General features: G+C 33.7%; 1 protein-coding gene across 3 annotated transcripts in view; it reads right to left on the bottom strand.

Moving 5' to 3' along the window:
* Gpatch2 (G-patch domain containing 2) overlaps nt 1-14,317 on the bottom strand; it is a 170,770-nt gene that overhangs the window by 7,010 nt on the left and 149,443 nt on the right. Inside the window, exons 9-10 of one of the 3 annotated variants that reach the window (XM_048809353.1) lie at nt 6,958-7,046; nt 247-308 (exon numbers count right to left, since the gene is read on the bottom strand). In XM_048809353.1, the coding sequence (XP_048665310.1) occupies nt 283-308; nt 6,958-7,046 (115 nt within the window). In that variant the 3' untranslated portion in view covers nt 247-282. Of the gene's footprint in view, nt 1-246; nt 309-6,957; nt 7,047-14,317 lie in introns of those variants that run through there. The other 2 variants (XM_015483640.2, XR_007349777.1) reach the window with 2 other exon arrangements.

The following is a 14,317-nucleotide window of genomic DNA, read 5'->3' as shown; positions in this document are numbered from 1 at the left end:
TTTTTTTTTTTTTTTTTTTTAAATCTGGAGACAGGGTATCATTAAGTTGCCAATGCTGGTCTCAAAATTGCAGTTTCAGGCAACTCCTGAGGCAGTTTCCCAAGATTCTGGGATTACAGGTGTACGCCACCATGCCAGGCCAAGGAAGAATTCTTAATGGTCCTCAGAGAGATGAAGTCACATGATGGCACAGCAAATAAGTAACAATTCAAACTTTGGTTAAGCTTACTCCAAAAGCATACATACTTTCCAATACCTCCACTGTCTTCCTATGACACATTCTTAAATGAGTCCAAATGTTAGCCTTTCTGTTGAATCAGAATTAAACTCCTGTAATCAAGTTTCCATCATTTCTTCTGCCACATTTTCCCAACCAACTGGTATTTGATTCTTTTCCAAGGTTTCCAACTCCTAGAAAACTTACTAGTTTAAAAAAGCATCACAAGTTTGACTAAAGAGACTGCAATACCTCAAGATTCATTCTGCTATAAATCCAGCTACTCTAGTTTTCTTTGGCTACTATTTAAATTATGTTTTAGTTGTATTTATTATAAAAAGCATACACTGGGTTTTATTCTTTTATTCCCTGATGCCTTTACTCCATTTACATTCATTGTGATTACTGATATGCCTAGGTTTATCTTTACTATGTAATTTATATTACTTAATGCTATTAACCTAGCTTTTTCCATGAATTTTTTACTTTTTGTTTGGCATCTATTCCTTTTTTATTTTAGTTTCATAACTATGCACTTTTTCTATTTGTTTCAGAAATTATCTTTAAAAGTCAAAATGCATATCTGATTTATTTCTTCACATATTACACATTATTATTGTCCAGAATTTTACATTCAAATTTAACCATCTTCAAGGTCATTGTTATAGTCATTATGATTACTTTTGTACATTCAGTCTTAGTTTAGCTTTAAGTACTTGTTCAACAATTTCCTTGTTCATCATTCCTTCATGATTTTCATTTTTTAAAAACATATTCTGTTTTCTTCTATCCAAGGAATCAAATTTAGTAATTATCAATCTTTACCTAAAATTGACTTCATTTATCCTCACTCTTGGATGATAGTTTAATTGGACATATAATTTTAGGTTGATTTGGTTATTTTACCTCAGCACTTTGAAAATTTTATCCCCAGAACGGCATTAGTATTTTAAAGTTTGTTATCAGTAAAATTTCATTCCTATATAGGTGAAATCTTTTCTTCTTGGTTGCTCTTAAGTTCTTCTCTTTATTTTTGGTTTTCAAGTTTTATTACAATGTGTTCAGATATGGTTTTATATTTAATATTTTCCAATATAGACTTGTAATTTAAAATATAATATTTGGGTTATATTTAGTTTAAAAAATTCTGTGCTGTCTTCTTGAATACTGCCCCTCTCTCATCTTCCTTCTGAAAATTCTATTGCAAGATCCCCAGCCTCTCTTCTATATTTTTCATCTTTTTATCTCTTTGTGCTGCTTTTGATTATTGAGATTTATGGTAAAATTTTCACCTGTATCTAACCTTCCATTAACCCAACCAGTGATCTTATAATTTTCAAAACCCATAAAATAACCTTTAATTTCTACTTGGTTCTTTACCACAACTGTCTTTTCCTTTTCCACAGTTATTCCCTTTCATTTTTTATCTTTTTCTATAACTAAGTTTTTAGTCTTGGTTTATGAGATCATCTTCAGTAAGCTTTAATTTACAGGGCTTCTTTGTGGCCTGGGTTGTAGCATGTACCTTATTATGGTTTGGTGTGAGGTGTCCCCCAAAAGCTCATGTGTGAGACAATGTAAGAAGGTTCAGAGGAGAAATAATTGGGTTATTGAGAGTCTTGACCCAATCAGTGAATTAATCCCCTGATAGGGATTAACTGAAATGGTAGGATACAGCTGGAGGAAGTGGGAATTGGGGGTGTGGTTTTGGGGTATATATTTGTATCTGGCCAGGGGAGATCTCTATCTCTGCTTTCTGATCACCATGTGAGCTGCTTCCCTCTGCCATACTCTTCTGCCCCTATGTTCTGCCTCACCTCGAGCCCTGAGGAATGGAGCTGGCCTTCTATGGATTAAAACCTCTGAAACTGTGAGCCCTCAAATAAACTTTTCTTTCTCTATGATTGTTCTGGTCAGATCTTTTAGTCACAGTAGTGAAATAGCTGACTCAAAAACATACCTCTAAGTAGTTCTGCATTTTTTTCTGAGACCATTTTTTTTTTAAGGCTTAGTGTAATTTAAAAAAAAATTCATATGAGGGCCACCTCTTTGTTGTAAATCTTCAGAGATATTTCTAGCAGAAGTCCAAGTAGAAACAAAATTCTTATTATTCCCTGTGCCTATGGGTGGGTTTGTCTCTAATCTGTCCATTTAGATGGTGATTTTAGAGGTTCTGACTTCACAAGCAGCTTTACACTCAGCCCTCAGGCTGAGGAAGGATGGTAACAAACTTGACTCAAAGGTTTCAGGATTGGTACATGTGGGCGTGGGGGCTATGCAGCACCATGTTTTCTAGTCTTGAATATTTCCCTTACTTTCCTGCAGTCTCAACTATATAACTAAAAAAGATGACTTTACATTTTATTTAGCATTTCCAGATAGTCTGAATTTGACTATTTTTTCATGATTTAGTCTTTCACATTGTCAGGAACAGCAACTGTTTTCAAGCTTACATGTTTACTGACCCTGTCTATAAGTATTGTTGAACTAAATGATAATGGAGGACTATTAAGACTCTACTAAAACACAGAACTGAATGGTGGCTCAGTGGTGTATGTGTCAAGAGATGAAGGGTTGCATATTTCCTAGGATTTTGCTATTCATTCAGATAGAGTTTGGCTTCAGAATTAGCAACAACAGTTCCCTCAGAAAAGCCTATTTTAAAATCCTGGAAGAGACAAGATAATTGACGGTGCTCACATAGATTAAATGAGGAAAGAAAATAAAAATATAATCAACAGAAAGATAAGTTTGGACAACTGAAGAAATCCAGCACTTTGGAAAACAGCTTGGTTAGATCAAACATTTCACATATATGACTTATTTAAAAGCATATCTTTTAAACCTACTCACTAATTATTATTATTTACAACCTGCCTTTCCTGCCTTAAATATTCATAAAGACTATTTTCCTGTTGAAATATCAGTAGGATGGGAGGAAAAAATTGAAAGATCACAAAAGCTGCAATGTTATCTCTTGTTGAGAACTCTCACATGTACATGGAAACAGAGCTATTTTGCAGCAATACCAAAAAATAGGCATGTCTTTTGTACAACTTGAAATGTATAGGATAAAGGATGACTTTGTACAATGAATATTTTCACTATATTATTTTAATAGAAAGCAAAATAGTGACAGGCAAACCTAATTGTGAATAACAATGAATTTAGTACTGTATAGTTAGTAAAAAAATTTTTAAATGCAGTAGCCACAAATCCTCAGTAAGCTACTACTTCTACCCAAATGCAGACCACAGCCAACATTGATGCTTGCCTTTTAAAAAAGTTTTAATAATATTCTTCTTATTTTGTTCACTGCTTTTCTTCACCTTTACAGATGACATTTTTCAAACTATAAAATGCATTCTGCTGGCAAACCTTCTTGCTTCAATAGTTCTCAATTTTATAATAGTAAATCTACATCCTTGCTACAGAGACATCCACTATCTTTTGGTATGTGACTTTGAATGAGGCAGAGAACAAGCTATACATTAAAAAAATCAATATCTAACCTTATCAATATTCATTTTACTTTGTCAATACAAAATACAAAGGCGAAAGAGCAGTAAATAAGCTAAAGCACTGAAATAAATTTGGTGTTCCTGTCACAATTAATAAATGTTCAGCCGATAACACTGCTGGCTGGTTTAGAGCCTTCTAAAGCAACTGAAATTATACTTCAATACTATTGCTAAAAAAGGGTGAGAAAATTTTTCACTACACTATCAGGTAAACATGATAAGACTTTGGGTTATCAATTTTAAATTTTTAAAATATATTATTATTTATTATGAAAATAATACATAACTGTTGATCTGGAGAGTCAAACTGTTATTAAACCCAATCTAGGATTAAAAAATTAAAAGTGTCTAGATACAAGTTTTTGACAATTTTTTTGTAAATCCCTTCTATACTTGCTGTTTGCATAATATTTCATATAGAAGTCAAAGGATTATCAACAAATATTCAAGTTCTCAGTCTTTTAAATCTTCCTATTTTCAATGTGAGCATTTTCTCCTCTTGCGTTTTTCCAACAGACTTATTGTCAGCTATTGGCAAAAGAACTGTGAAGATATATCTTAATTCAGTGTTTTTTAGGAAAACACTCATCTTTAAGGGCCCGTGACAATGGCTGGAATATTATATTAAACATAATCCTACATGCTAGCTCAACTTGGTAAGTTTACAAATAGAACTGACTTTATTACGTGAATGTCTATATTCCAGAATTTGAAGATTATAATTTTCAGGGAAAATATGGTGTAGGATTCATAACCTCATTATCAAAGTGTATTTATGCAAAAGCATTTCTTACATGAATTTGGATAATAATCTTCACCTTAGAGCTGATTCATTAGTATTAGAAGATATTCTATTTAAAACTGAGGACTTTTAAATAACCTCAATTTCTTCCTCTTTGACAGGAACAGTTATGCATAGATTTAAAAATCTGCATTGAAAATGAGTAACATACTTCTATTCCATTATTTTTTGAGTAACTAAGAAAAAGACATTCTATTTCTATGAATTTTATCTTTTAAGTACAAATCTGATAATAAAATAAGAATCCTGAATCTTAAGAGAATCAACAGTTTTGAAATATAGCATACAGACTATGCTGGTATAAACTGTGACAACAACCTCTGTTAGGCTAGAGTTTAACGTTTGCACCTATACTCTGTATAAATGATTTCCTCTGATGTTACTGAGTTGTAACATCCAAATTGCCTTGTAGAAATAATTATATTACCCTTTCCTCAACCACTGTGCATTTTCCTTCTCACTTCACATGTGCTCAGTGTTTGGACCTGACCCTGATATTATTTTCTTTCCCTTACTGCTGCCGCTGGGTGCTTTAGTAGTATTCCTAAGATTGTTCTTATACTGTTTCTACCACTAATGTTTGAATCATTGAGAGAGGAGGATTCAGGAGACCATTCAAGTGGAATGGGGATGAAACCTGCACCTGCCTTATGAGAACTCTGAATGAAGTTCTTATGACATGTCTTTGATCTAAAATGGGACTATATATTCCTTATGAAGAGACACATTAGAAATATCTAATAAATATTCTGTATTTCTACACAGTAATAGTGGGACAAATCTATAAAATTGAAGACAGATAATAGTGAGTTCAAATCAACATATGTACTTAGGACAGTTATATATATATTTTCTCACAAAATATGCTGTTATAAAAAGAGCAAGGGATCAAGGGTCATAAAGACTAAGGCTTGACATCTCTCCTATATGCTCAATAATTTTGTTGTCTTAAGTAGCTAACCCCAGTTTCCTGCATTTTAATTTTATGATCTGTAAAGTAATGATAACAACACCCACCTTATACAATTGCTATCAAGAAGAAATAATAAAATTTCTGGCATATCCTAGGTGCTGAACAAATGGTAAATATTATCCTATATAAATCCTAGTACTCTATATATGCAGGCATCTCCTAATTGCAAATCCTGAAGATTCAATACAGCTAGGGGAGGATGATCAGGTATTATAAGTAAATGTATAATTTTATAATATAGTCCCTTATATGGAACAACTGCATAGGAATGTTTGAATTTTAAGTTATTCTTCAAATTTCTAGTGCGAACTAGGGAATAGTTTCCCTCAATAGACAACATAAGTTTCATGTGTTTGACTTTCTTCAAACTCACCACAAAAATTCTCAAGTCTATCTATTTATATACATATATCTTTTTTCTTTTCACTGCTTATTCTTCTGTTGCTATGAATCTTATTTTCATATTCTACAATTAAAATCACTTTTCTTACAACAGGATCCTCAAATGAATTTGAGAAGGTTTATAAATCAGAATGTTTAAGGATCCCAGGCAACAGGTCAAGGTCATTCCTCTTTGTAACAAGTGTGTAAGCTGAAAACATTTCCTCATAGTCAGAGTTTGCTGCATTGTAAATGCATGCGTGTTAGCCATGGTTTATTCATAGATAGGTGTTGTCTACATTTTAATGCCCCGTTAGCTTCCTTCTGTCACTGACTTGTCTGTGCCTCCCTTACCACTGCTCTTACACGAGGTCTTGAGATACATACTAATTTTATTTACATCCTTCACTACCACGCATGGCTCTCTTTGCTCTCCCGAGAAGACTTCCTGCCCCTCTGCCCCATTGTGAGTTTCCTCTGCTCAGTACTTACAGTTTTCTAAATGACATCATTTTTGAGGTAGAAGTGAGAGGTTTTTTTTTTTTTTTTTTTTTTTTTCTAAGATTAATGCTGCTGAAATAAGGAAAGATGAACCCAAGATTGCTGAACTGGGCCTAGGAACCACACTGCAACATTCATGAGTCAGCTCCCAGTCTACTCCAACATGGGGCTTGTGCTTAATGTTGCTGTGATATTTTTTGAATTTATTATTGGGGTTATTTGTTGTTTCATCTACTTATGCCTTATTTTCCCAGTAATTCTGAAAATTTCTGGAGGCCGAAGATATGGCCTTTAAGAATTGTGTATCCTTTGACACCTCATGCAAAATCTTACCATTTGGGCAGAGGTGTAGAAAGTGTTTCATTGACTGGCTACCTGGAAAATCTACACAAAAAACATGTGATGCATCCTGATAACAAAAGCAAATGATATATTTTAATAGTTTCTTGCAATTGGGCCTTTTTTCCCCCCAGTGCAAGTGATTAAGAACTATCTATATTTTACTCTTGATGATTTATGAACTCTACATTTGTGCTCCACTCCAATCCCTTTTTTGTTTTACCTGCAGTAGTAGGTCCGGGTAAAGGTGCGGCTTTTCTTCTCCTTTTGATGTCTCCTGTGCATAAGGATCCTAAATGCATGCTTGTTTGCCTACAAGTAATTATCAGAAAAAAACTATTAACAAAGGAGGAAAAAAATGACACATAAATACACAGCTTGTATAATCTGAACCTAAATCAAAACATTCTCAACAAAGATGGAGCTGCATAGTAAAACCACCAATCTTGTTTATATCGAAACATAATTACGTTTGTTGACAAGCGTTCAGCAGCTAAATGCGCCATCATAAATTGTTACTGGAATGAATAATATAAAAGGAATGCTTTTTAATTTTCAAAACTGGCAATCTTTCTGGCTCAACATAAAATCAAACACTGTTGCTTCTGACAGGAAAATAGCTAAGATTAATTATCTAAAGAGATCACAATATTGTTGCTAGGTTATCAATTGGTTACTAATGCTTTACTGTCAGAACAACATTTATTACAGGAAAAGTATGATCAATTTCTTTTTGGATATTATGCAGCAGTGAATTCTCTTAAAACGTTTATTTAAATAGATAGAAGGGAATAGTGATGTTCTCCTTATAATTCATATGATTAGAATTGCTTAATTATTTATTAGCAAGGTGAGAAAACATAATTTGTATTAATGTTGGTCTGTTGCTACTAAATACTCTAACAGGATATTGGATTATATATGTAAAGGAATAATATGTAAGACCTGAGAAGTGGACCTTCTGCTGTTCTGGCAACCAGTTACAATTACATTATTCTGTGTATGTCTCCTAAAATTCAAGAGTGTTAGAAAAATAAGAAATGGCCCAACTGGAAATCAAAATTGCTAATACAAAGATGGAAAGGATTTAAAAGCCTACAAACATTTCAAGATACCAAAAATTCTATGTTTATTTCCTGGATCATAGTCCTTGATGTGGGGTTGGAATAAGGTCTGGGGATCAAGAAGCTGGAATAAAGGAAGAATGTTTATTATAATACATGTTATTTTAGTAAGACAGAGAGCAGGTAGTAAGTATCACAAGATATTAAAAGTATCCAATGTGAAAACAATCAGCTTATTAGAAATAAAACTAAAATAAAAAATACAGTTAAAAATAAACATATATCTGTACTATATCTATACAGATGATTTATAGATACTGAAAAATTATATGGGAATAAAATGATTTCAAATATAGGTTTCCTCTACAATGCACAAAATAAAGTTATAAAGAATGATTTAAATAATCCAAGGCATAGAAAGACAAACATATTTGAAAATCAACCAACAGAGCTTAACAGTAAATAGGTATTTATCTAATTTTCTCTTTCTTTTTTATTGAGCCCATAGTGTTTCTCTGCCATAGAATAAAGTTCTACATTTCAAAAAATTAGTTTATTCAGTTAATGACTTTTTTTCCTGCTTTGCTCTCAAACGTTTATTAACATGCAAAACTATAACATTTTTACCAGATTTTGAAATTAAGTCTTGGATTATGATGCCAAAAAATAAATAAATAGATATAACCATATTTATTTATTTAAAAGAATACAGAAATTTAAAGAATTATAATGAAATCACAGGACAGACATACTTTTGCATAAAATTAATCCATTCATGTATTTAGTAACAACTATGAACTTAACATAAGACTTCTATCTTCTACCTCCTCTTTTCTAGGAAGATATAAGAATAAAAAAGATAAAAGAAAGGAAAGGAATTCAATTCCTACTATTGTAATAACTTTAAGTCGGAGTTGGGAAATAAAGTCATAAATACATATGAAATAATTATGGATACTGCTGGTGGGGGCAGGACAACAAATTTTATTAATTACCACTAGAGATTATTTTGTCTGTACTAACAATTCTAATGTTTTGAATGGAGCATACATCGTTTTCTTCTGTGGGGGAAAATTTGTGCTTCAACGGAAAAATGATGCTTTTAGAGTATACTGTTCTGGACATTTAATTATAATTCTATGGGAGCTATGTTACAGCTCCCAAGTTGTACTTAACTGAAACAAATGAGAAATAATTCTTGTTGGAAGAAATGCAAATGAATTTTCCTGTAGAAGGACAAGCTTCCCTACCGTGGAAAAGCCAGTTTTCTACCTATTTGCTTCCTCATTTCAATATGCTTTAATGCTACATATATTTGTACTTTTTTGCCTTCTCCTTTGAGCTAGTTATAACATCTGCTTAGTTTCCTCATTAATTCATTAGTTAAATAAGGTCTTTAACATATATGCATCTGTATGAGAGTCATTATGTTACTTTTTTGTAAATAATTATTCTTTCATATATCATATCCCTCTTGAAACCTCCTCGGTGCAAAAGACTGGAGTAATAAGGTTTTCCTTTTGCAAAGCATATACCAGAAAAGCTCAGATATCAGGAATGCCAAAGGGGAGCTTAAGGCACCATTTTGAAAAAGAGGAATAAAATGGGGAATTTGAATTGTGAACTATGTTTTTTCTGTTATTTAGCTTGGAAAACCAATCCCTGGACCATCTACTTCTGGTCCTCTGTGAAAACATAATCAATATTCTTAAAGTTTAAGGCAGTGCTGAAAGAATCCTAAGTGATAAAGAGTTTGCTCTGTTCAGAGAATTAGAAGTAGTTTAGAATGTCTGCAGAGTAGTTTTGGAGAACAATCTGTGTGACATGAACAGAGAAGGAAGGGGCTGTATCATGCATGGTGCCGTATGTGCCACAGAAGGCCTCATAAAAGCATTTGGTCTTTACAGCTGATTACAGCTGGAGTCCTTAAAGGTTATAGAACAGATCTATGGGATGCTAGTGCGAACTTGGGATGGGCAGGGCTGGACTAACAAAACCAACAAAACTGGACTACCTACTACTGCACATGGAGAGATCTGGGTTATTGATCAGTTATATCACCCCATTTAGGCTTGCATTTAGGGGACCCCTATACTTCAGATGGGTGCAAGGCATTTGGTACAAATAAACAATATATAAGGTCTACTCTGTTAGTTAGCTGTAGTTCTTACTGAAACATAGCAGTTATGTTTTTAATGTAAAGTCAATGGATGTCTCAATGGCTGCCTTGTTTCTTCATAAATGAGTCATCTGTCTTTGCAAAGCAAAACACTCAGATTACTATTCAAGGTAATAGCTGAAATTCTTTGTTTCATTTTTTTTGTGCTGTAGTGTTTTGAAGAATAAAAATACAATGCCTTATAAGCAGGTCCAAAATTATTAAAATATAGTCATATAATTCTTTTGTAAGGCACTATAATAAAATGATCCATCAGATAGATTTTTTTTTTTTTTTTTTACATACAGTATTTGCTTAGGAAGGAGGTATAAGGAGACCAATCAAAACAAACAAGGCTTTAAGTGGAATGATAAATAAATGTTTTGTTAGGGATTTTTCAGTTGGTTATGACTTGTAATATGGCTTCCAATGTATTACTTCTAAAGTTCTTTTTTTTTCTATTAAATATTACAAAAGCAGAACTAAACAGAAAATTCTTTTGTTTTGCTTTTTTTAAATAGACTGCACTCAGCTTATCCCCATCATTTGCTGTATGCTTCCTTTTATATAGTGTGGTGGTAGGAAGCAGGGCATCTTACCTAGAGGGAAAAAGTAATATATATATATATATCCCTGAAATTAAAAAACAAAACAAAATGAAACAGAAGCATAACCCTAGTGACAACCACCTTGCCTGAAAACTTGGCTTTTGACTTGGCTGACAGGACTGAAGCAGGCAGTGTCAAACACAATAATATTAAAGAGAAGACAATAGGAACTTGTCTCTTCATTGTGTGCATTTACAAATAAAAGCTTTTCAGAGAATTAGGCCTAGTTAAAGCTGCCCCCTGGTTAAAATGTGTTCCCAAGCAGCCTCGGACAAGCTGTAGAGGAGAGACAAACAGATGTGACTATGGGCCCTGGCATTTGGCAAGAACACTCACTGTCAGTTAGAACAAGATCAGCCCGGACAGGGCATCAGCTGCACAGAAATGAAGCAGGTCCGTGGTGTCACTGGAGGAACAATCTGGTGGCAGAGAGATGGATGGGGGCTGGAAAATCCAGCCCTGTGTGAACTTCCTTTTCTAGATCCAAATTCCCCTCCCTCCCTCTTCTCTCAGTGTCAATGTCTCAATATATTAAACTGAACTAGCAGACAACCGTATTTAGCTCTTTTCCTTTTGTACCAAAATACACACTGAGAGTCAAGAATTTTCAATCAAACAAACTAGGATGATTACATTAAATTCTTGTTTATTTTTAATTTTTTTTTAACAGTATTTTCTTTCAACGCCCTTCTAGTACATGATTTCCTGGGACTCTTTTGCATTTGACCAGTTCTTGGTTATCAACCTTTGCTCTCTGTTTTTGGTCATTTGATTTCACATTCTGCCTCAACTCATTTAATTTCTTTTTGGAACAACCTTGACCTTGGTGAGGGTTAGTTTTAGCTCAGCACATTGAAGTCAGGCCTTGGATTCCAGTGACTAGATCCATGACTTACTTTAGATTTAGCATATCTTACCATAAACCTTCTAGTATCTTAGTTTTTTCAGAACTAGGTCATGATCTGGAACTCTCTAGGTGCTCATGTTCTGGTCCTGAAATCCAACCCGGTGATGGAAGCTCTTTCCAGCCTTGTCTATTGATCTTGCCCAAGCATCAGCTGCTCTGTTCACTGCATATCCATTGGCATCTCTGCCTTATATTAAACTCCCATTTCCTGTTGTCTGAGGCTTTACATCTGGAATCCCTTGTCCGCCTGCCAGTGTGCATTTCCTTTCAGATGAATCTGACCTATTGGTGTCTCTGCCTCCCCAGGGAGAGGGTCCGAGTGCAGATCCATTTTTTTCCTTCTCCATAACTGGTGGCTGCTGCCTACTCCTATTGTGACCAGTGTGAAAGAGGCACTGGTGTGTGTCAGGAGACTTCTCTAGGAGCTGGGGAACCAGTTCACTCCTGCTGACACAAAGCCTATCAAGGACTCTCACCACTGCTTGAAGCAATGCCAGCATGAATTGGAATGAGCATGTCAAAAAAGACGCAGCGGGGGGGCCAGATGGGAGTCTTTGGCAGTACCAGGAACCTCATGAAATTAGGTGTAAAATGTGTGTATAAACTTTTCTAGTAAGAGGGTCCATGGTTCTTATCCAGTTCTGAACCATTAAGAGAGAGTGTTACCCAAATACTAGAGGTGGTAGATTTAAAGCAACTACTCATAATCTAAAATAGAATGTACCTATCTTGAGATTTCTGTGGAATATTTAAAATATGCCAAACATATATGCCATCCTTTAAACATATAATACCACAAACAATATAATTTAATAATGTAAGGTAAAAAAATAAATCTCATCCAAATATCTATATGTACTATAACCTAAAATAGTGACCTCCTTCACTCTTGGGCTCTAGAACCTAGTGTACTTCTCCTGTGGTACACTGAGCTAATATATCTGTGTGTGCTGGTTGATATGTCTTGTAGCCTATGGAACAAAACACTGATTATTTTTGTCTGAATTTCTTCCTCTGACCTCCCATTATTATTAGAATTTTTAAAAATAATAAGCATATGACAAAGAGGTTACAAATTAAAACTATATATATTAGAAAAGTCAAGAACAATGGAATTAATAAAACTAAGTTGTTTTGATAGCTGAATAAATTTCTCTGTCAAAGGTAAAGTCAAGCTTTGCACACCACGGAATCTGTGATGTTCATCCAAGCTATGATTTCTAGGGGCATGATTTGCATTCAGGAAGAGCCTTTCTGATATTACCATTTCTGCTTTCCCATTAGATTTTCAAAAAAGCTCACTTGCCACTATGTTTATATTTGAGAAGGACTTTGGCATGTTATTCAGTTTCTCTTTGCCTCATTTTCCTTACATTCAAAAACTGTGATTGAACTAGTAGTTATATTAAAGTTTTCATTTCTTTTTTCTTTTTTTAAAGATTTTATTTAGAAAACATCTGTATAAAACATGACACTGTGTTTATACACAATAAGCAATCACAACTGTTAGGTATTAATTTTACTCTTATTATCATCTCTCCTTTATAGATAAGAAGGCCAGGACATGGAAAAGTTAAATATAATTTACCCAGGTTCATATAGTCAAGGGGAATTGATGGTAAGCACTTCGTTGCACAATATAAGAATCCTTAGTGTAGTGTCACTGAACATACCACACAGACACATACAGGATATTCTCATGACATATGACCCCTATCAACATGTTACAATAAGGAAAGAATTAGGGTCATTTAAAAATATCAAGTAGGTGTATTTGTTGTTAATAATATAAAGGTTCAATTTTGCCTTAGTGTTTGGTTCTGTTTGTTTTAAATGTGTCACACCATTTAAGAACAAAAGGCCCATTTTTATTTCTTTCCATTTTGGAAAGCCTGAGCTTTTTTTACCTTCTGCAATTCTTCCAGGGCACTCAATCTACATATTCTTTTTCTTTTACAAACTTTCCTAACCTCACTACCCTTCCAACTGCTTTCTCTACATTTCCTTATCAATCTGTGCATATCTCTGTGGTTACACAGTATAGCCTCAAGTTGCTTTCAGATTAGAGAGAACTGTCAGTTAAATATATGGAAAACAACTTGAGGCCAAGCACCATTTCTCATTCTCAGAACTAACTTTACTTCTGTCACATGTTAGAGCACAAGAAATGTTTATTGAGCTAAAACAAATCAAAACTACTGTAAAATTGTTGCTTGAACATTTCACCTGGCTCTAACATGATTTTTTAAAAAATAATGTTTCTTTCCTGAACTGATATTTTAATTCACTCAAAAACATTCAACATTTAAAAAAATCTTCAATAGCTATATGTATTCAATTAGATGCTAAACAAAGTACAAAGAAGAGTAAGGCAGATGTCACACTCAAAGACCTCATACCCTAATGTAGGAAGCACATATGAGCAAAAATTTACTATATAATAAGTTCATACGGCTATAAAAACTGACCACCGCTTTGGGAAAACAGGAAAATTCATTTCACCAGAATTCAAATTTGTATGCTATCTCTCTAAGTAGAATCTAAGAAATTTTGAGAGGCATCTTGGAGTATTCTTTTATTCTTCACACTATAGTACGTGGGAAAGAGTAGGCACTTAGTAAACTTACTGATTTAATTTACTTCATTTCTAGCTACAACTACTTTAGCTTGGAACTCCTTTATTATTAAAATTTAGCAGAGAGTTTCAACTTTACAATTTCCTTTCAAAAAAGGTAAAATAAAGCTAGTGTTGGTGTTGATGCTCAAAAGAACAACAACAACAAAAAATACTTAAAATACAAAATTCTTGGGTTGGGATTGTGCCTCAGTAGTAGAGCATTCGCCTA

Source organism: Marmota marmota, unplaced genomic scaffold (genome assembly GCF_001458135.2).
Source record: "Marmota marmota marmota unplaced genomic scaffold, marMar, whole genome shotgun sequence".
Classification (NCBI taxonomy): Eukaryota; Metazoa; Chordata; class Mammalia; order Rodentia; family Sciuridae; genus Marmota; species Marmota marmota.
The sequence above is the reverse complement of the archived record's forward strand: the minus strand, read 5'-3'. Positions and strand labels throughout refer to the sequence as shown.